This window comes from Copadichromis virginalis, linkage group LG7 (assembly GCF_057382275.1).
Source record: "Copadichromis virginalis isolate Kocher_CV1m ecotype Utaka linkage group LG7, C_Virginalis_male_GT1.1, whole genome shotgun sequence".
Classification (NCBI taxonomy): Eukaryota; Metazoa; Chordata; class Actinopteri; order Cichliformes; family Cichlidae; genus Copadichromis; species Copadichromis virginalis.
The window spans coordinates 12,523,699-12,545,379 of record NC_140624.1 but is presented as its reverse complement, the minus strand read 5'-3'; the positions used below and the strand labels follow the sequence as shown (position 1 = coordinate 12,545,379).

Sequence of the window (21,681 nt, the reverse complement as noted above, 5' to 3'; positions counted from 1 at the left end):
ACATACTGAATGAAATGCTGAAATGTTACAGCAACAACACCGATATACTCAGCAGAAATTCCACGAATATCCCATTTCTGTTATCTCCAGTGATGAGGACATTGTCTGCTTCTAAGCGCAGTGACTTTACTGTGCGGCATTTGCGTGACACGGTTGTCTTTGTCATAATGGGCCTGCAGATCAGATTAAAAGCAGAAATGTTTCCACACTTCTCGTGCTCATGTGAATGCGAGTGAGATAAGGATGCGCTTTTCCCTCTTGTGTCACGAGGCGAGTATGAATTCATTATAAATGACTTTGATTCATGTGGCTTAGCAAACTTCCTCATTAAGGTGTTTGATAGTGCAGCTGACTCATGCTGTTATCTGTCACGCAGACCCCTGGCTGCTCCGAATGAAAGGAAAAACTCCCTCGGAGGAAAAATAGTGGTCACTTTGACGTCACGCGCTCCATAAATGATGGAAAGGACGGCGATGTGCCTCATCCTGGTTCCTATGGTTACAACCGTCCAATATACCGTAATAAATGCAGTGTGCAGGTGGTATGATAATGCAAAATGCACGAGGATTTATGAGGCTGTTTATTTTTTCCGGTGGTGAAAACATGTCTGTGCGGAGCCTGTTTTGACTCTTGGATGGACAGCCAGCATCAATACAGCCACGCAAAGAAGCTTAGCTATAATCCTGGCAGTGGTGAGACGTCGCAGCTGTTTTTCCTCGCCTGCTGCCGCACTAGTTAATTTGCAGCAAAACAGCCTCATATTACAGTCAGAGATCAAGAAACCAAACTACCAGTGTAAGACTTTTCAGCTGCTGCCGCCGCATGCACTCTCCTCTCCTGTTTGTTTTTAGTTCCTCCTCCAAGAATGAACCAATGAAACTGTGCTCACAGGGATCAAAGACATCTCCTGTCTGCATACTGGTTCTTGAGCCCCTTGAAAGCCCCCTTATAAGCTACAGCACATTCTACTTAGGCCTGTTAAAATGAATCTCATCTCAGCTCTGGGCTACCTGCAGGGCATACAGTGGATTTTTAATCATAGGGATGGGTACTTGTCCAGTCGTTTCAGAGAGACTCCAGAGGATCATTTGGTTATACAACTTTATTAAGTAGAGAAAGTACAGTATGTCCTGTAATTATCTGCCTGGCATGGGTCAATGTCAGTACTAGTACCTTCTGTAAAAATGACACGAGGATGCGAGTGCAACAGAACTATGCAAACATCAGTATATCCAGTGCAGTTTACGTGCGAAGATCCCACTGGTTACACTGTAACGTGTGAAAAAATAACCAGGTTGTGTCCTTGATATCTAACGCAAATTAACATTGGCTACATTTTGGATTTTTTTGCCAGCAAATCTCTTTTTTAGGATTTTCTCAGGTCCCACCCGTGCAAGTGTGAGTAAAATGTGTGTCCTACAAAAAGGTCTTCAGCTTTTATGTTTAAATTTACTGCATACTGGAATATTTTCATTTTATACAGTAAAAGAGACGTCTCTTTTTTCTGCAACTCACCCAAACCATTATTTAAGTCACTTTGTTAGGTACGCCTGTTCAGCTGCTCGTCAGCCAATCGCATGGCAGCAGGTCGGTTCATTTAGGCATATATTAAAGGTGTCAAAATGATGTGCTGAAGTTCAAACTGAGCATCAGAATGGGGTAGAAGAGCCATTTAAGTGACGTTGAACATGGTATCACTGTCATTGCCTGACCTGACCACAGTATGAAAGATGGATGTAGCTACCGTGACATCATCCACTGTTTCCTGAAGTCCCATTTTGGAGCCTCGAGAAAAAAATTCCCTTATTGCCATCTCAGTTGCAAAAAAACAGAGCAGGTCTGAGCTTGCTCCGGACTTGTGACTGACTAATTTGTAGCCAATCAGTGTGCGGTTTTATACCACAGCTAATCCTCCACTCTCAAGTAGAGCTTAAAATTTTCAAAATAGACTTAAAAAATAACCAAAAAGATTGAGTTAGTCAGTGAACTCAGAAGGTAAGTCTTTACAGAGTTCAAGACAGAAAGCTGTTTTTTAATAGACTTCTATAAATTGAGAGTCCTTTGTGACTACCATCTGGTGCCCTAAAAAAGTCTAAAACACTTTTGCATTGGCTTCATTTCTCCTATAGAAAAGCTACGTCCATGTTTTTACCATCTATGAGTTAAATGAGCAGATGTGAGATGTTCAGAAATGACAGGTCTACTAGGATTTTCCTGAACAACCATCTCTAGGATTTACAAAGATTGGTATGAAAAAGGATTAATATCCAGTGAGCGTCATTTCTCTGAGCAAAAAACACATTATTAATGTCAGAGTTCAGAGCAGAGGTCAACGGTAACTCAAATAACCAAGGCACATACTGTAGAAGGACATCTCTGAAAGGACAAGACCATAAACTTCTTGGGTGCCACTGCAGTCAGCTAAGGAGAGACAAATTGTAACAATTCAAAGCAAAATTGGACAAAAGTGGACACCAAAACTGTTCAATAGACGATTTGAACATTGTTTTCTGGTCTCATGAATCTCAGTTTCCACTAATAATGTTCATACTGAATGCTTCCTCTGCCAAGTAATTACTCAGGGTTATGGTGAATCTTTAATGATGAGGACTATTTTTATGTACTCATTGCTTAGAGTTGTTTGAACTGACTCAGTATTCATGGTGAGCAAACAGATGACGAGAGAGATAACCAGCAAGCATCATAAACAGCACAGAGTTGCAGTGGTTAGTGCAGGACAAGAGTGAGACAATAACAGGACTCAGGTAATCCCGCTGGTGTAGCAGATCAGTGGATTTAGAGATTCATCAAAAGCCACAACTTATTGCACATCATGGAACATATACAAGGAAATGTTATCGTGTCATAGCAGGAAGTAACAACAGTATGCGTGACTTATAGTTTTCACTAAGTGTACCAGTAAGGAGAGTCAGTCTCCAAATAACAAGAATCCTGGAAGTACCTAACGTAAATGGAATGTGGTCAAGAATGTGCATAAAAATGGACCAACGGGTTTCATGTAATCCAGTTTTTAAAGCCTGAAGCTACGAGTTTTCACCTTTGCCATTTTTACTTTTTAAAAACAGACACCAGAAGCATGGGACAGATTTGACTGTGAAACCGAAAGACACTCTTCAATCATATGGCAGGCCCTCCCTAAAACATATCTGGCTTTATCATCAAAGAAGACGGCAATCAGTGGTGGAAAGAATCGACCACGATAACATCAGCTGAAATCTCAGTTGACAAATGGTTTTTGTGTGTGTGTGTTTTTCTAAACAAACTGTTAATGGAGCTTAAAGCAAGAAAACCCTTGCAGCAAATGTGAAGAATTAGAAATTTGATGAAATATTGACCCATTAAAATAAATGTATTTTTGATAAAAATCCATCTGCTCTTAAAATCTAAGAGCGAATTTGCCCCGCAATAGGACACCGGCGAGCTCCAGCTCTCTGCAGTCAATGACTGAGTGAAGAAAGTTCAAAGCTTTGCAACAAAAACAACACCTTTTCTCTGACTCACAGGTGAGCAGGAAGTTTCAGTTTCTACCTTATGCAATAATCTGAAATCTCTCAGCTTTGAGGATCTGATGTGTGGCAGCATCTAGATGAATTATTCCCCTCCACCCCCAGCCCCTAAAAAAAAGGCTCAGAGCTCTTGCTGAGTGTTGGGGAGGATGCAATCTGTTTCCCTGTGAAATTTACCACTGCAAGTCATTATCTATTAAATCACTCTCACTGTTATCTGCAGAAGAAATCTTAGCCCTGGATTGACTCTTAAGTCCATAATCAATCAATATGAACAAGCAGCTGTCTCGGAGGTGTGCACGCTCCGGTCAAGAGGCAATTTCTCAGGCAGCCCAAGGCTCTAAGATTTAGCTTCAGTGGATCCACTGAGATGTTAATGTGAAGCGATGGCAGCCAGGTTCTTTCTTTGGGCAGACATTATGTCTACTGATTATATAAACCAAATATTTCCCAGTTTTGGATTTCACACTGGAACTTCAAAGCTCACAACAAATTCAGAGGAAGGAGCCAAAATATCCTGCTCTTTGAAAGATGAAAGTCCTCCTCCTCCATTACTCTTACACTTCACATAAATGTCTGCCCACTTCAGCGGAGCCCGAGCGTTTTATGCTTCCTGATTGGATGATTTAACTTCCATTCAAATCGAAAAATTCCTTTTTCTTCCCTTTTCCCCCCCAGAAAATGTGATTTGAGCATAAAATATGGGTGAGACGTTAATTACCATTCAACGAGGTCTCCTGTTTGCCTCCCTCTGTGTTTGTGAACATTAATGTTTGATCACAAGCTTCTAGTTGCTTTATGTGTGACATTCTGGGCACGGAATAAATGTCATAAAGAGATAGCTATCAGAAATTAATTTCCCTTCTAAGTCTGAACTGTCAAATGTGCATGTGCCGAAACCAGATAACGCCCGCCGAGAAAATGTCACCATTTCTGCAATATCGTTTTGCACAACAAACAGACAGGAGCTATCACGCTCCCCCCGACTCATTATTAATAAACAAGATGTAACTTTGAATCGGCGGTTGTTGCTCCCCCGTGCACCTGTGCACAGCTACACCTGGCCTTGGTGCCTTTTTTTCCATGTTCGACGTGTTTAATAAAGAGTCATTTACGAGCAAGCATGTTGACTCTCCTGAAGGTGTGCTGTGTGTACATCAGACAACAACGTCATGGCCATTATTCACTGTCACTTCGGTGTCCAGGAGAAATATGACTGCCTCAATAAGTGTGTCTCTATAATCTAACCAATTAAAGCCACAGCTTCTTTTTACCAGCAGCCAGCTGTGCCTCCCTGTGTAGCCTGTGAATGAAAAGCAGCACCCCGAACTCCTGACCTATTAGTCAGGTTGTCATGGAGGAGCAGCCCTTGTCTGCAGGCTCTTTGTCTCTCCCTCCATCTCGTTGTGTCGACTATGAGACCTGAAGCGTTAATCGTGACTAAAACATCCAGATTTCTTAAGAGGAAGGGCTTGGCTTTACTCAACCTGAGCCTGTGGAAAAGGGACAGGTCCCTCTCATCACAGAGTTCTCAGAAAACAAACACAGACGAGCACATTTGCAAAGAATTCCAAGCCATTTATGCTCCTATTATATTCGCAAACACACTTGTTTTCCTCTGCGGATAATGCATTGTTTTGGCACATGAGCTCACTTGTTTTGTCCTTCACCATCTGGAATAACAATATGAAACATTATCAGAGTGCGGCTAATCCCATCAGTGCTATCAAACAACAGAGACTGTTTCATTTATAATGAGATCTCGTAATGAGGCTGAATTAATCCCTTAAGCTCGAGGACTGCACATCTGATTTTGATTTCGCAGCGAGGACGTCAGCGGGAGTTCGTCCTCAGCAGACGTGTGATGACGGTGCGCTGACGTCTCAGTGCGATGAGTCATGCTCCACGTCCCCGCTGACGGTACCTCTTCATCACCTCAACACACAGACACACACACACACACCAGTGCCACTTGTCACTCTCCTACAGATCTCTCCTCTGAGCTCCTCGGCTGCACTCGTCACCTCACATCCTTTCACAGCAGCAGCAGCACATTTCTCTACTGACAACCACTGCATGAGCTGATTTGCACAGGCACACTGTCTTCTCTGCCTCAGCCTTCAGAGAGCATGGTACCTTAAACATTAACCCACCTATGCAGTGTGTATGTGTGTGCAGTGTCAGAAACAGCTTGCCCCCTCCAGTATCCCATCTGCTTCCATTCTGCTGCAGTTCCAAATGAACACATACGTGTAAAGTGGCCACTCTTGTGTGTTTTCCCTCATCAGCCTGTTTGAGCTCACTCCACAGGAGAGCTGTAATTTTCCGAGTTTTAAATGTGAACGTCAAGTTGCAAAATCATAATAGGAAGTGTCTTTTGTGAGCCACAAATGACGAGCGGGACAGGGTGGTCCTGGAAGTCAAAGGATCCCAGAGGCAGGTTCTGTGTTTGAGAGAACGACGAGGAAGATTGAAAGCAGCCATGAATACAAAGCAGCAAAGACCAGTGTATCCACTAAACAAAGTTTGGCATATGACATGCCATCGGACCACATCAGCAGCAACAGTTATAGCAGTTCTGGACAGCATCACTTGGTTGTCATACAAAGAGGAAAGAAGTAATAACCTTAGTAATTTAGACCGTGTCTTTTAGATGCTCGTCATCTGAAGCATGCTGACCTCTTCACAAGGCTTAATGCCCTTAATTTAAATTTCACACAGCTAACATACAGCACAGTTAACCACAAGCTGCTTTTAAAATCAGGTTTGGTCAGCCATCTAGTCCTTATCATGCTCCACTAATCTCTGTGCCTCTCCATCTGTGTGTTTTGTAGACAGCAGGCATGGATGGTAAAAAAGGTGCTGGTGGGGCTGAAGAGCTGTCTCACGTGTGGTCCTTCATGTCCCCCTGCACAGCAAACACTGGAAAACAGGCTTTTGATGTAATATGGTGGTTGTTCAACAGAGCATACAATACCTAAGGCCACAGTGGACCAACAGTGTGGTGTTTGAGTGCAGGCATCATGTTTTGACACCAAGGAGAGTAACATTTCAGATATGAGGGTTGGTCAGCAGGTACAGATATTGACGTCCCTCTCAAGAAGAGTACCATGGTTAACCGTATTCTGTAGCGGGAATGGGATATATAGTTTATATAGAGAGTTTTACCTTAGGTGGAAATGTTTGGGTAAAAACCAGTTTTTAGCTACGGAGATGATGAGGATTAATACAGTGTAATAACAAAAACACATGAATAAAATAATCACTATTTTATAATCTCAGAGGCCACAGCCAAATGTTCATTTGCTGATCATTTTTTTGTCCTTTTATAAATTTTTGAAAGCTTAAGTTTTAGTTATAATTAATCTTTTTTTTTCTATTTCCTGTGTTTGTTTTGGACCTGAGCAATGTGATAACAAAAAACGTACTAGTATGGCCATGAAGAATTTATAAGACCCCAGCCACACAGGCCTAGAGGCTAGTCCACAAAAAATGAGGGACATGAGGTAAAAATGAGAGTGGCTGCGAGTGGTTGCTTAAGGCTGATGACAGTCACAGAGAAAATAGAGCTATAGTTTCCCCAAAAGTTGATTCATCTGGACGTAGCATTTTCAGTGGGAGAAATGTTTCGTCACTCATCTAAGTGACTTCTTCAGTCTCAGCTGACTGCAGGTTTCCCAATCTTATTAACAGTACATTTGCATAATGACTGAAACGACTGAAGGAACAATGGGCTGGGAGGTCAGTTCCTTGATCATTAATATGCAAATTCTAATGACCATTGATCATCAACCACTGATCAAAGCCCACTGATCAATGGCCATGAGTACCATTCACAGAGAGTTCAGTGGTACTAGTTTCAGTCATTATGCAAATTTTATGAAATCGTCTTACAAATGACATGACTTAATGTGTTTAATTATCCCCACAGTGCATCCACTAAGACAAACTCTTACTGTGTTTTTTCAGTGAGTCAAATTCTGCTATTACATTTTCAATTAGTAATTAAAACTACACTCTGTTTTGGTGATGCACTATGAAATATAAACTATGGATGAGACTGATCTCAAAGCTACCTAGCATTGCATCCAACAAAATAAAATAAAATAAAACAAATGATGGCTTATGGAACTGGATCTGGAAATCCGGCCTCAAGAATTCACACAGTTTACTTTGATGAGAAACACTGAGTGTATATATAGGCTTTGTTTGTTTACTCCCAAATTATGTACTCTGATTACTTCTTTCGCCACTGTTTTTAGTCGTCATCACAAGGATCATTCTTGTGGCCTTCAGATAATATTTTAGGTATAAATTGCATAATTGCAGAATAATAAATCTGTGAAAAACCACACCACAGCAAAAGTAGAGTTAAGGGGAAAAAATGCAGTGCCAAGTTAACCGGGCCTATCAAAGTGGGATAAAAGAGGAACACAATAACCAGCAACCATAAATAAAAAGCTGAAAATAAGCACTGTAAGATTAAAACTAGACAAGAATTATAAATCCTTATCCAGTACCAGTGTTACTCTACCAGGCCTTACTGCTCTAAAATAAACAGTCTACCTAAAATTCAATAAAAGAACATTTCAGTTTAGGAGATTTACTCTCCCTCTAAATACCCCCTGCCTGACCACAGAAAGCAGAAGTAGATATAAATGAGGGCAGTGCTATATTACAACCCAGGCTGTCGATGTGAGAGATAAGCCTGCTAGCAGTAGGGGAAAAAGGTAAACATCCAGGGAGATTAGATGAAGGACATGCACAGTTCAAACAGTGGCCTGAGTGGCAAAATACTGCTCGCGGCGCCAAAACAACTTCATCATCTAGATTTCAGACGGAAAAGCAAAAGGTCAGTTCAGTTCAGATTTAATTTTAGCTTAAGTTTGATACGTTAAAGCCACAATCTACTGGGCAGTTGTTACAAGCAGAAGTAGTTATGCCGACTCAAAGCTGAGCCTGATCTTATCTAGAGCGTGTTACAGCTGTCAGTGCTTGCTGGTCTGCTCCTGAAGCCTGAGGACTGGGTGTGGTTTCAAGTCAGCCTGCTGTCTCTTTGCTGGGAAAGGGACACACAGACACACACGCATAGACCAAAAGCTACAGTCAAACTTGTTCAGGTCACGTGACACAAGTGAAGCCAAAAGTTCATCTTGTTCACATCTGCTTCTGGAATCCCTCACTGATGACAAACAGTGAAGCGAGGCACAAAGTTGCTCATAGTACTGTGAGTTATACCAAACAGCCAATTGTTTGCCTAACTAATTTTGCACAGGGTGGAAACACCAGTGTGGAGATGAATGGTTTATGTAAACGGGTTTTCCACAGAGGAGCATCTCAAAGGTCACATTATTCATTTGACCCAGTTGGTTCTGCACAGTGAGTCACACAGAGGAACTCCACCTCAAAGATTTTCTGAATGGACAACATGGTTAGATTTAAAGAGACGGGGGAGGTGAGCTTGTGTGCACTAAAGTGACAGACACCAGTGCACTTGCGTGGCAAGTGAGTCATCCTACCTGTCTGCTGGCAACTAACTAATGTAATGGAAAGCAGAACTGCCAGTTCTTGGCCGTGTCTTGTTACAGTGGGTGATAGGAAGAGAGATTAGCTTGCATAAAGAACAAATGAGCATGCTGGTGGTCCATAGGCGCTGCACAAAGTAGTCTACATGATGGAGCTGTACACTGTCACGTGGGGGCGGTGTCAAAAGTATGTCTCTTGTTTGGCTCATCTCAAGGATTAGCTTCTGTCAGGTAGGACACACAAGTCACAGAGAAAAATAACATTTTTTTAGTGAAGTGAAACCAGAAGTTCATATGTGTCCAAAACTGGGTCTGTACTTCTCTTTTTGAGCTTTGATGGTTTGAGGTTCTTCTTCTTCGTGGTGACCTTTGATGTTGTTTCCTTTCCTGCTCAAGTCAACATTTCAACCAACCAGCATTCAAATTATGTTTAGTGTCATCATAGCTGTCCACTGTGAGCTTTTTAGAGGACTCCAGTGTGCAAGTTTGACTACTCTGAATTCCTGTAATCCCTGTCTCTAGCTAGCCAAAGACCCATTAAAACTGGCACCAGTGCATGGCCATAAATCCCACACAACACCCTTTTAATTATTCCTGCAACACAGAACACGTCAAACTGCTTTTCTGTCTGTGTTTTGGACACGAACAAGCCACTATGCCAGTCGTCTATCCTTACTCACAGTCAGACTTGATCAGGCTTGATCACTGTGAATCTATCTGTGCGCTTTCCTGCTTAAAGAAGTGTCGCCGGCACCTGTCTGCTTCCCTCCCTGTCGGATATGGGTGTGCCTCAGAGGCCTTGGGAAAAGATTTCCACACTTAGCTTAACATCTTAAAAAATGCAAACAAACAGAGTGCTATTTCAACGGTCATTGTATACTGTCTGTTTGTTCCAACTAAATATTTGTTATTTTATGTCACACACGCACATGCGTACACTTGAAAACTGACAAGTTGTTTTATCTGTTTTACAAAGGCTGGATGTCCCGTATGTCCGAGTGAGTAGCCTGAGGCTTAACATGAAGTAACAGTTAGATTAAAAACAGGAAATGAAGTGTGCAGGAAATACTTTGGTAGACTTTAATAGCCATGTAACTGTGTCTCTTATGCTATTTATAGACTTTGCTCACTGTCCATTGTTTTTTAGATCGTCACTGGTGAACATTTCAAGCTTTAATTGAATGGCAAACCCACTTATATATTACATAACCGGTTATATTTAAGCCGTCCTTCATTCCCAGGTGTCACTTCAATTAGTCACCTCAAAATTTACCTTGGGTCCCACTCTTTTGGGGTCATTAAAGGTTAATTCATCAAGTGTCTGTATATCCTTGACATTCCTTGATCTCTGGTGACATCACTGCTAGCATCAGCTTGTCAGTACTCATTCACAGTATTGCAGTGTTGGTTAATGGGGAAATTATGGGTCAGCAGGGGTAGTGTGTGGGCAGTCTGTGCACAGGAAGACGGACAGCCCGTCTACCAGCAGAGAGTGTCTGTTGTCAGATGGCAGTAGTGTCAAAAACGTGTGGTACAACCGGTCTATTGGCTTCTCTAGGTCCTTAAAACAGCTGTCAAGAAGAGCAACATTATAAAAACACAAAGAGCTGAAGTGAAACTGAGTGTTAAAAACAATGTCTAGTGTCCACTGCAGCCACTATCTTGACTTTTCATGCTGTACGCTTTCTTTTTTCTTTCTTTTTTAAACATTTTTCCTATTCCTGGTGAATGTCACAGGTGAGATTTTGGAAAACAGCTTGAAAATATGTTTGCGGTGGTTGAAAAATCCTCTCCGTAGGCTCTCTGTAGGCAGATAACCTCAGCAAATTTAGTAGCATAAATTAAGCATAAGACAGTTCACCACTTCACAGTATCATTGGGTCATGGTATTTTAACTGAATTAATATTGTGATGAGAAACCTGGAAAGTGAATGATATCCCTATAAGCACAAACTGTACTGTGTGTTTACAGCTAAGTAGAACAGTAGGAAAAGTTGTTAATATCAGCATGTGAGCGTGTTAGGTTAATAAAGCCTTATAACAGATGTTTAGCCTCACAGCACTGCTTAGATAGGAATAGACTAAGAAATAAAGTGCTGTAAACAGCTGTTCCCCCCCACAATTACATCTTTTAGATCATTAAACAAATTTTAATACAAAGATAACTCAAACAAAAACTATCACCACCATGTTTTACAGCTTGTGTAATGATCTTTTAATTAAATGCTGTTAGTTTTACCCCAGATGTTACGGGAGTAAAATATTCCCAAAAATTTGACTTATGTTTCGTCAGTCTGCAGAATATTTTCCCAAAAGTCTTGAAGATCACCAAGATGTTTCTCTGGCAAATGTGAGATGAGGCTCTGTGTTCTTTTTGGTTGGCTGTGGTTTTCTCCTTGGAGCTCTCCCAGTTATTGTTAAATCATGAAATCTGACCATAACTGAGTAATTTTGATATGCTGGGCTTTTTCCTCCCTTTATAAATGAAATAATCATTTAAAAACTGCATTTTGTATTTACTCTAGGTAACTCTGACTAATATTAAAATTGTTTGATTATCTGAAATGTGTAATTATGAAAAAAAGGAAATCAGAAAGAGGTGAAATACTTTTTCACATCACTATGTGTTTGTTTGTATTTTATTATATTTCCCATCTCTTCCAAGCCAGCATTGCACTCCAACAACACTGTCACACAGACAATCTCAAGGAAACCGATGAAAATCAAGCAGAGATTCTTCTTCTGTGTCGAAACTTGCACACCAATTACCCACAAAGCAATTTGATTTATTTGTTTGGAAGCGTGTAGTCTTCAGACCTAAGCAACACTGCTTCAAGCAACATCTCCTGAGACAGTCTTTACACTTAAAAGAGTCCAAATGACTTTAGAACATTTCTTCACACATGCTCCAGTACTCACAAAGACTTGCAAACAGAATTTGTTGTTCAAAAGTAACAAAGTTTCCCTTTACTGTCAGACAGGAGTGCCTTTCTCAGTCTTTAGAATACTGGAGGAAACCAGTCCAGGATTTTATCAATTCTTCAGTCGGATCCAGTGTGATATTAGAAGGAAAAACGTTTTGCACTCACACTGAGATCCATGTATTACAAAATTACAATGATTGTTAAGGTGAGTCTTACAGTACTTTCCCATGAACGGAAGCTTTATAAAGTGTCTTTCACCTTTCCAACAATAAAGTCAGAAGAGTAAAGGTGGTGTAAGCAAAGCTCCAGAAGTTACCAAGCCCACATCCCCTGGGGCCAAAGAGAAGGAGATTCCTCCCCTCCACTTGTTTGTTTTTCTCTCCTCAGAAACTGACAATAGCCGTCTCCTGTTCTTCTGCCCTTCCTTTAGTGGCTATTCATAGGTGTATTGCAATTGCGTTTTGCACTTCACATTCTCTCTTATGAACTTGATGAAGATGAGCAGAGAAAGAAGGAACTAATTATGTTATTTTGTATTTTTTTGATCCAGATAACTGTGTTTAAAATTGTAAGATAGGATTTTGGCCCCTTAGCTGAGAACACTACAATCATCTAGCTATGTGTGTACTTTGATGCTTTACTGTCCTGTCAGGAGATGGTATAACTCACATACTGATAATAAAACCCCAATGGTAACTGAGTCGATCTGACCACACTTATAATAATTCATTCTGGAAATCAAATGAAGGTTTTAATTTTGGATTATTTTCAAACTAAACTCTAAGTGCCACTTTGCCAAGTTTATATGAATGTATCTTAACATTCGTTAGCCTGAAAGCAGAAAAGGGATGTTTGATGAGTGCTCTAAATACTGACAAATATCTAATCAGCTGACCACATGCAAACAACTGAGTTTAGTGTCTACACTGTTGGTTACCATGATCTGCTGAAATTCAAACTCAATATCAGAAAAGGGGAAGAAAAGTGAAGTGGCATGGTTGTTGGTGTGAGACGGGCCAGTTGGAGCATTTCAGAAACATGTAATATAGTGGGTTTTTCCACACAACCACCTCTAGGGTTAATAGAAAATGCTCCAAAAAAGAGAAAATATCCAGTAAATGCCAATTCTGTCTGAGAGAAAATACCTCATTGGTGTCAGAGCTCAGATGAGAATGGTCTGAATCTGCCGATCTGATAGGGAAGCACTTCAGAGGGTCATTAATATGGCCCGAAAAGTCATTGGACATCCTCTTCCCTCCCTGAAGGACCTCTACAGCACTCGCTGTCTCAAGAGCGCACGCAGCATCCTACAGGACTGCACACACCCAGGACACCGGGTATTTGAGCTGCTGCAGTCTGGCAGGAGGTTCAGGCTGCTGTGGTCGCAGACGAACAGATTCAAGGACAGCTTTTACAACAGGGCAATAGCCCTAATCAATGCAAACAGCTGAACTGATTGCCTAATTCCCTGGACTTTTTCAGGGGGTAACAACAATAAAAATAAAAATATTTATATTCATAACAAGGTTCAATAATAACTATGTGCAGTACACATACACTTATTTTTCTTTTTATTACTTTTATTACATAAGTTGCTGTGTTGTGTTGTGATGTGTTGTACGTGCTGACGTGGGACAGTTTTCCAATTTCATTGTACTATTGTACTATTGTACTATGTGTGGCTGTGCAATGACAATAAAGACTCTTATCTTATCTTATCTTATCAATAGTAACCCAATTTGTTACAATCAAGGTATGCAGAAGAGCATCTCTGAATGCACAACACATCAAACCTTGAAGCAGATGGGCTACAGCAGCAGACCAACACTCTGGTCAACTAAGAACAAGAATCCGAGGCTCCAGTTTGCACAGACGCACTAAAACTGGATAGTAAAGAATCACAGTAACGTTGTCTGGTCTGATGAGTCTCAGCTTCTGCTGGGACTTTCAGATGGTAGGGTCAAATTTAGCATAAACAATCTGAAAGCATTAATCCTGCCTTGTATCAACAGTTCAGGCTGCTGGTGATGTAATGGAGTGTGGTATATTTTCTTGGCACTATTTGTAGTACCAACTGAGTATTGTTTAAAAACACAGAGTACCTGACTATTGTTCCTGACCATGTCATCCCTTCATGATGACAGCTTACCCATCTTCCGATGGCTGCTTCTAGCAGTATAACAGACCATGTAACGAAACTCAGATCATCTCAAACTGGTTTCTTGAACATTACAATTCACTGTGTTTAAATGGCCTCCAGAGTCACCAGATCTCAATCTAACAGAGCACCTTTGGGATGTGGTTCAACTGTAGATTCACATCACGGCAGCCAACAAACTGTGTGATGCTCTCATGTCAATCTCTGTAGGATCAATCAATCAATCAATCTTTATTTATAAAGCACTTTTCATACAGAAAAAATGTAGCACAAAGTGCTTTACATAGTTAAAAGCAGCCCACCCCACCCTCCAACTCACTCCCCACACTCTCAATACACATATATCCCCCCACCCCCACCCACACACACATACACACACGCGCACACTTAAAGAGTAAAAATTGGGCTGGGCTCGCATGAGCCAAGTGAGGAAACATTATAACAGAGAGCCGTCTGCACCGGGAGCCGGTCACAGACCGCAGCCTCCGGGCTGGGCACACAGCAGGAGGGAGGCCAAGGAGCCCCCCAACCAGGCTGAGAGGACCCCAGAGACCCAGCAGCCACGGTCAATAACAGCCCCGGTGCAGAGAGCGCCCTCCGAGGAAACGGAGGGCGATGTTTCCAGCACATTGTTGAATATATGCCATGAAGACTTAAGATAGTTCTGAATGCAACAAGAGCTCCAACTCAATATTACAATGGTGTACCTAATAAGGTGGCTGGTGAGTGTATATATCATGTAGACATATCATATCCAAGCTTGGCTTTTGCACCACGTCCATGCTCTTAATATTTCTATTTAAAGTTTGTTTTAACATGTTTTATTTTGTAAACCAAGAAATTTAAAGTTGTTGTTATTTTTTTATTTTAATAAGTACTTGTAATAATAATAAGCTGAACAGCAGTGCCAAATAAACAATACATGGATTGATGATAAATAGCACACAATACCCTCATAACACATTGTTGCAAAACTAGAATAATTAGCTGGCTGGCACTGTCCATCTGGACTTGGATAAAACTATTAATTTAACTCTGACACTTCCCAGTGGTCTAATTAACTCCACTTTAACATGTATGCCGCTGAGTTAGTTCTCAGTAATGCCAGGAGTAAATGTACGCCAACACCTTTGGTGCCAACACGAGTGTTAAACCTGTTTATGTTTGTTGACAGCTGGCCAAAATAACCGTAGGGTGCACTCTCTTCACAGTGAGACAGAGCTAAAAATACATGTGCTGTGCATAATGTAAACTTTTCAAATTACAGTTCCTCCTTTTGCGAGTTTAGCCGTACAGCGAAAGCAGCTACTGGTGATAGATAAAGTTGTTGACTTTGGGGTTGCGCAGGACAGATGAGGTAGGCTCGCTCCGGCTCCTGAAGGTTTTATGAATGCTAAAGTGCCCGTCCAGAGATCAACAGATGTTAGCTTCCACTCCTCTCTGATAATGACCTGCTGATTGAGGGGATGCAGTCTGTGTCTCTGACTAAGTAGCATCTCTCAGCGGGAACAGAACTGACGCACACTTCTGTTCCACAAAAAGGCGAACATGATGAAGTCTTTTGTCACTTGTAGTCTTTAAAGGGCTCTGAGCTTTTCTTTCTCACAGGACAAACGTCAGCGTTCCTTAATCTTTTATTCTGTAACCAAGTGGCTAAACACTGCCAACATTTGCCAGCGTTTCATCATCCATCACCCTAGACACTGCAGCCAGCCCATCACCCACACTCCGAACTAAAGACCACTCCACCGCCCTGTGCTGAATCACACTGGCACCCTTCTTGCAGACAACGGTGAAGTGGCATTGTGCGCAACAGGTGACTAACACAGTTCCATCCACTCAGCAATGTGCCTTCAAACAGAAAGAGGCTGCTGAGATTTAGCCTCATTGTCTTATATTTTACAGCCATCACGTCTACAGTGAAACACGACATCTGTTGCTGCTTAAATTTACGCAGGCAGGTACAAGCTTATCCCTTGAAACATCCCACACTACTAAAATTCTCAAACGTCACACTAAATATTTAGTTTAGTGACAGACGAATATAATCTAAACCAGCACGAAGCTCTGATTGTCTACCTTTAGGCACAAATAAGTTTGACTCCACAGCACACAGCCCTAATCAGCTCCATCAAAACAATCATTAACTAACCTCCTGCTGTCTCTTACTGCATGCACAACGCTGGGCCAGATTCCAGACAACACCTCAGACACTCCTCGTCCTTACCTCTCACACATCATGTCCCCGTAACACAAACAGAACCTTATGTACAGCACTCATTATAACCTACACGCACACTGGGGGAAAAACACTGTGTTCAGTAAATCTGAACAAAGTTCACTGAACCTTTTTCAGTCTTTCACTGATACATAGTATTTTGGGGCGTATAGATGTTTTTCTTATGAATTACTCTGAATTACAGCTTCTCAGTTAATGGTACAGTATGATTTACACCTAGAAAAAAATGCAGACAAATGTGATATTTGTTACTACTCTCCAGTCAGAGAGCCACTGTCTAATAATCTTTAATTTGCTCTAATGGGTGTGGGGCTATTCAAACATTAGTACAGAGCTCACATTATGGCTTTTAGAATTAAATTAATGGACACAATTTTACTTTTTATGAAATTGCTTAATATGGAATAAAATGCTGTGCGGAAAAAATGTTACAGCAACATCATGCAGGGGGAAACAAATCGCATTAAAAACATCTGCTAATATGTTTTCGTTAAGTCTTTTCACTGGTGTTATACACAATCTCATCTAATCACTGTGGTGCATTACTGTCTCATTCTCACGTGTTCAGGTTATCTAGAACAAACATTTAAACTATAAACAATCGGGTTTTCTGCAGTGACACACCAATCTCCTCTGTGTTTATCCTGACTCTTTAATGGTGTAAAGGTTATAAACCCAAACCAGTGGCCATAACGTGAGCGCTGCGCTCCCATAGGTCGGGATGTTGTGAACGCACCGGTGATAGGCAGCCTTTGCAGGCTGTTAGGAGGAAGCCATCTGCTCCTGTTTATGGTCCATTAACCCTGCTACCCCTGGATAACCAGGCCGCCCCCACAGCAACAGGTTCAAGAGGTCTGGGCGGCTAACTGGGATGATATCTAATTGTCATTCATGTTGAAAAAAAAAAGTAACAGCCCACTTCTTGTTTCCGTTTCATTGCATTTCATTAGTTCATAACATTATCATCAAACAACAATAACTGGAAAGTCCTTACCTTCCCAGAAGTCCATAGGCATACTGCGAATCTGTTAGCAGTAATGTGATCTCTCCTTTCTGCATGGACATGACACACTCCTCCAAGGCCTGCAGGTCTCAAAGTACAAGTCATTTAGAGGATTGAGTACGTATTATTTGAATTACACAAAAGACAGTGTCTGCTTCTTCTAACTGACTGCAACGTTAGATGATGAACTCCAAGTATCTGAACCTGGTTTTCCGATATGCTAGCTTAATGACTGTCAATGTCAGTCTGTCTGGTTGGTCTTATAGGTCTCGTTTGGACTTGGTTGTTTTGATATTAGAGGACAAGCAATAATTTTACTCGTGTGCCGCTGAGGTTTCCTCTTGTGCCACCACAAGAGGTTGATGGTTAAGTCTAATATTCATTGGATGGCTTACCTTTACATTTGGTTTATTATTTATTCATATATAGCTCAGAATATCTTCTGAATAAATAAGACAGAAAAACATCGGTGAGCAATTCTGGTTTTTTTTTTATGATTACATAACTAATAGCTATCTCATGAAGTTTCTTCCTGTTAAAATTGAGTTTTTCCTTCCCACAGTCACCAAGTGTTGGCTCATGGGAGATCGTGTGATTGTTGGGGTTTCTTTCTAATATTTTAGGGTCTTTACTTTACAATATAAAGTGTCTTGATTGACTATTGTTGAGAACTGGTGCTATATGAGAAAAAACTGATTTGAATTTAATTGAACCTCATCAAGAGGATTCTGCCTCATTTTAGCAGCGCAGCAACAAATTATTTCATCTGTAATTATCTTATGAGCAGTAATTAAGTAGTAATTAACCAGTTCCAGATTTTTGGTTTCTGCCTGGCTCTTGCTTCTGACCTCGACTACACTTTTGGTTTTTTTCTTTTTTCTTTTGTTTTAATCACAAACAGGCCCATGTTCTGAGTCACTCAGAACATGGGCCTGTTAGCATGGGCATGTTAGCATGCTGATGTTAGCTCACGGACTCAGCAGCTTGGCTAGAGAGATTTCCTGACCTACTTTTTGTGTCTCTATCTGTCACTGTGTGATGTAATACAGAGACAAACAAGTGTGATGTAATACACACTCTCAATAATGCAGAAACACACGTTGTGGCAGAGGCTTAAAGCTTTCACCTGGTTCACATCTCCCTCTCCAATAACAAAGACAAGCTTGCAGTCCTTTTCCACCACAGTGCGGTCCTCCAGGACACACTGCATCTTTACAGTAACCTCCTGGTCCCAGGCAGGGTGCGGGCCCTGTGGAGTCCCAGGCTCCAGCACTTTCTTCCTCAACAGCCGGTCCTCTGCGTGAGGAAAGAAGAAAAGATTGTGCAGAAGGAAATGGGGTTAATCTGCTGTGGGTAAACACGTGCTCAGAAACAGCCACAAACAGGCCGGGCCTTAGCTCGGTCACGTTTTGGTCACTTGTTTTAGTTTGTCGTCAAAACTATATGAGACAGATAAAGGTTATAAAATCTAATTTATTAATTTTTTTAAAGGATTTCCTACCAACACATAATGTATCTTACCTGTAATCTCTGTCCAATCTTCTGCCATGAACAGGTCTTCAAAGCTTGTGGAAGTCCACTCCTGTGTGGCATATTCAGGAAAGAGACTCTCCGTGGAGCTGTCCCTCTCCAACACATCATCTTCTGTTGATGGGTCTTGAAATCTTACCATCTTCCAACTGTTTGATTTTTTGAATTTCTTCACTGCCTTGCATCTTGTCTCCCCACTCTCTTGCTCAGGATCAGAGGGGCTTTTTATCTCAGTGTCTTTATTCTCTGCTGCACTTCTCTCTGTTTCAGCCTGCTCAATCCCAAACAGCTCCTCGCCTTCCTCTGCAGGCGCACGGGGCAGCTCATTGAGACTGTTTCCATCAACAAGTCCGAAAATTGCCTCCTTCACCTCAGAATCTGTAGCCATTACTCCAGGGTCATTATGCGCTTCACAACATGGCTCTGTCTCCATTTCACTACAGAGAGCATGGGCCTCCAAAAGAGATGATCCTCGTTGTTCACCCAGTGGTTCCTTAGGTGTAGGTTAGGAGTTCTGTTCACCAACTATGGTGTGTCAGTGCAACAAAATATCTCCTTCAAATAATATTTACAAAAATCCATGTTGCGCTTCAGTAAATCCAGGTCAGATCCTTAAATCCTAGCTTCATCAGTGGTTTTTTCAAAGTGTTGGTCCCATGCCTACTTTCGGTACTTCTGCCGCACTTTGACCTGTCCTTTTTCCGCTCGTATCAGTCTTAGTCTACGTAGTTCAGTGATGACACTTTAGTACACACACACAAAAATGATCAATGTAAAGAAACTGCAACGCATCGACGCACTCTCAGCCAGCAGGGCTTGTGCAGTGGTAATCTACAGGATTAGAAGAGAAAAACCTAATCTGCCAGAACGTCTGTAAGCTTCTTAATGACTTCACCGTTGTGCTCCATAACGCAGTTTCCATGAATGCAGTATCTACCAATGAGCTCTCAGCAGACACAAGCTCCCACTTAATTTACCCCAAGTTGCACTGGAGATTTGTATATTCACTGAAGTGTCACAGGATTCACAGATGACCCGTGATAACACCCAGGCTGCAAAGATGACCGTGGATTACAGTTTATGCACAATCCATTTGGCTTTAGTCACAGTTATTTGTTGGAAATGGAAATAAATGCAGTGTTTTATCCATCACACTTTCCATGCGATGTTTGCTTTTGTCATGGTTGTAAAGAAAATATATGCAAATGTTTCATCTTTAAAACACACAAGCCAGATTTTTTTAAGCTGCTATTTAACTTTACACCCCAGGCCAACAGCAGATTTACATTAAAGCAACACAACATATATACACTACATGAGTAAAAGCACTGGGCTGTCTACATATTACAGCTACAAGAGCTGCTTGGCCATTGACTCATGCCACAAAGCTTCTGGTGCAGTTTCCTGTTGATGTTAATGCCAGAGGAAGTTATTGAATCACTAGCGCATTGGCAACTTTTACAACATCAGTGACCATACTCTACGACTTTACGTGGTCTGTGCCTTTGTGCCTTTTAGTTGCTGTGGTTCTTAAATGCTTCCACTTTGTAATAATACCACTTACAGTTGACCATGGAATATCCAAGAGAAAAGACATTTCAGAAACTGACTTATACTGGTTGCATTGTGTTATAGTATCATGCCCATTGCATGGCTAAGGTGCTTGATTTGACACAACTGTGGCAACAAGACTGAAAAACTCTGACTTTGAAGATTATGAGGTGTGGCCCAAAAGCATTTGTCCAAACATGTATGGGAGCAAGATATTTGGAAAAGTGAGATTTCTTTTTTGTTCTACACTTCCAATTAGATTTATCTCATAATAAAAAGTGTGATAAACTATTCTGCTCTTTTTTTTAAAAACTAGGAAGTGAAACTTTTTGGATTTAAAATCCCTTTCATGACAATGCCCATGAGTGCGGGAGCTCAATCGCTGGGAAAAACGCCCTGCCCTGAATCCAGGAACCTCTGGCTGTGGGGCAACAACACTATCGTTCACAGGTAATAATACAATGCTATCAGGTTTCTGCTAATGTAACAGAAAAAAACCCCAGAAAATAATAACCCACTGACGTTGTTTCAATAACAGATCACTGTAAAATTATTTCCCACTTATCATTTTACCATATCAACACAGCAATACCAAAATCTGAAGCATTGCAAAATACACCCTATTAAGTGGTTTATGATCACACTTTTATTTCACAAATAGTTTGTAAACCCTCAAGTAGAGAACTGGCTAATATGTATAGGTAAATAAGAGCTGGCTGTGCTCTTTAATCAGCAGCTAAAGTAAGTTATCTGTTAAGAAATGAATGAAAGTGCTTATTTGATTTCTGCCATATGGAGATAAGATAGGCTACACATGTTTTTATGTAAGGAGTTTGGTTTGGAATTTCTTTAATACTTGCTTTAGTTTTTAGCCAGATTTAAAGGAAATAATAATAATAACAATAATAATAATAATAATAATAATAATTCAAAAAATTGTTTGGTTCCAGGTCCTCACACGTCAATAAATATTATTTTCTTAAATTTAAAATGAAGATTATCTGAATACAATTATATATATATATAATTGTCCTTATATATATATATATATATATATATATATATATATATATATATATATATATATATATATAAGGACTGGCAGGTTAACTATTTATTATACTTGTCTGCTGTCTGCAGTTAAAACTCGAAAATATGCTATTGAAATTAAACATAAATTACAGCTAACATCCCATCAGGTGTAACTTTTTATAGTCTACCTTA

The 21,681-nt window shown here is 40.8% G+C and overlaps 1 protein-coding gene across 1 annotated transcript in view; it reads right to left on the bottom strand.

Moving 5' to 3' along the window:
• Positions 1–20,216, bottom strand: part of fkbp16 (FKBP prolyl isomerase 16) — a 32,422-nt gene extending 12,206 nt beyond the window's left edge. Inside the window, exons 1-3 of the mRNA XM_085461780.1 lie at positions 18,898–20,216; positions 18,503–18,672; positions 17,368–17,456 (exon numbers count right to left, since the gene is read on the bottom strand). Coding sequence (XP_085317906.1) covers positions 17,368–17,456; positions 18,503–18,672; positions 18,898–19,339 — 701 coding nt within the window. The 5' untranslated portion in view covers positions 19,340–20,216. The remainder of the gene's footprint in view (positions 1–17,367; positions 17,457–18,502; positions 18,673–18,897) is intronic.
• Between the last annotated feature and the right edge of the window lie 1,465 nt (positions 20,217–21,681).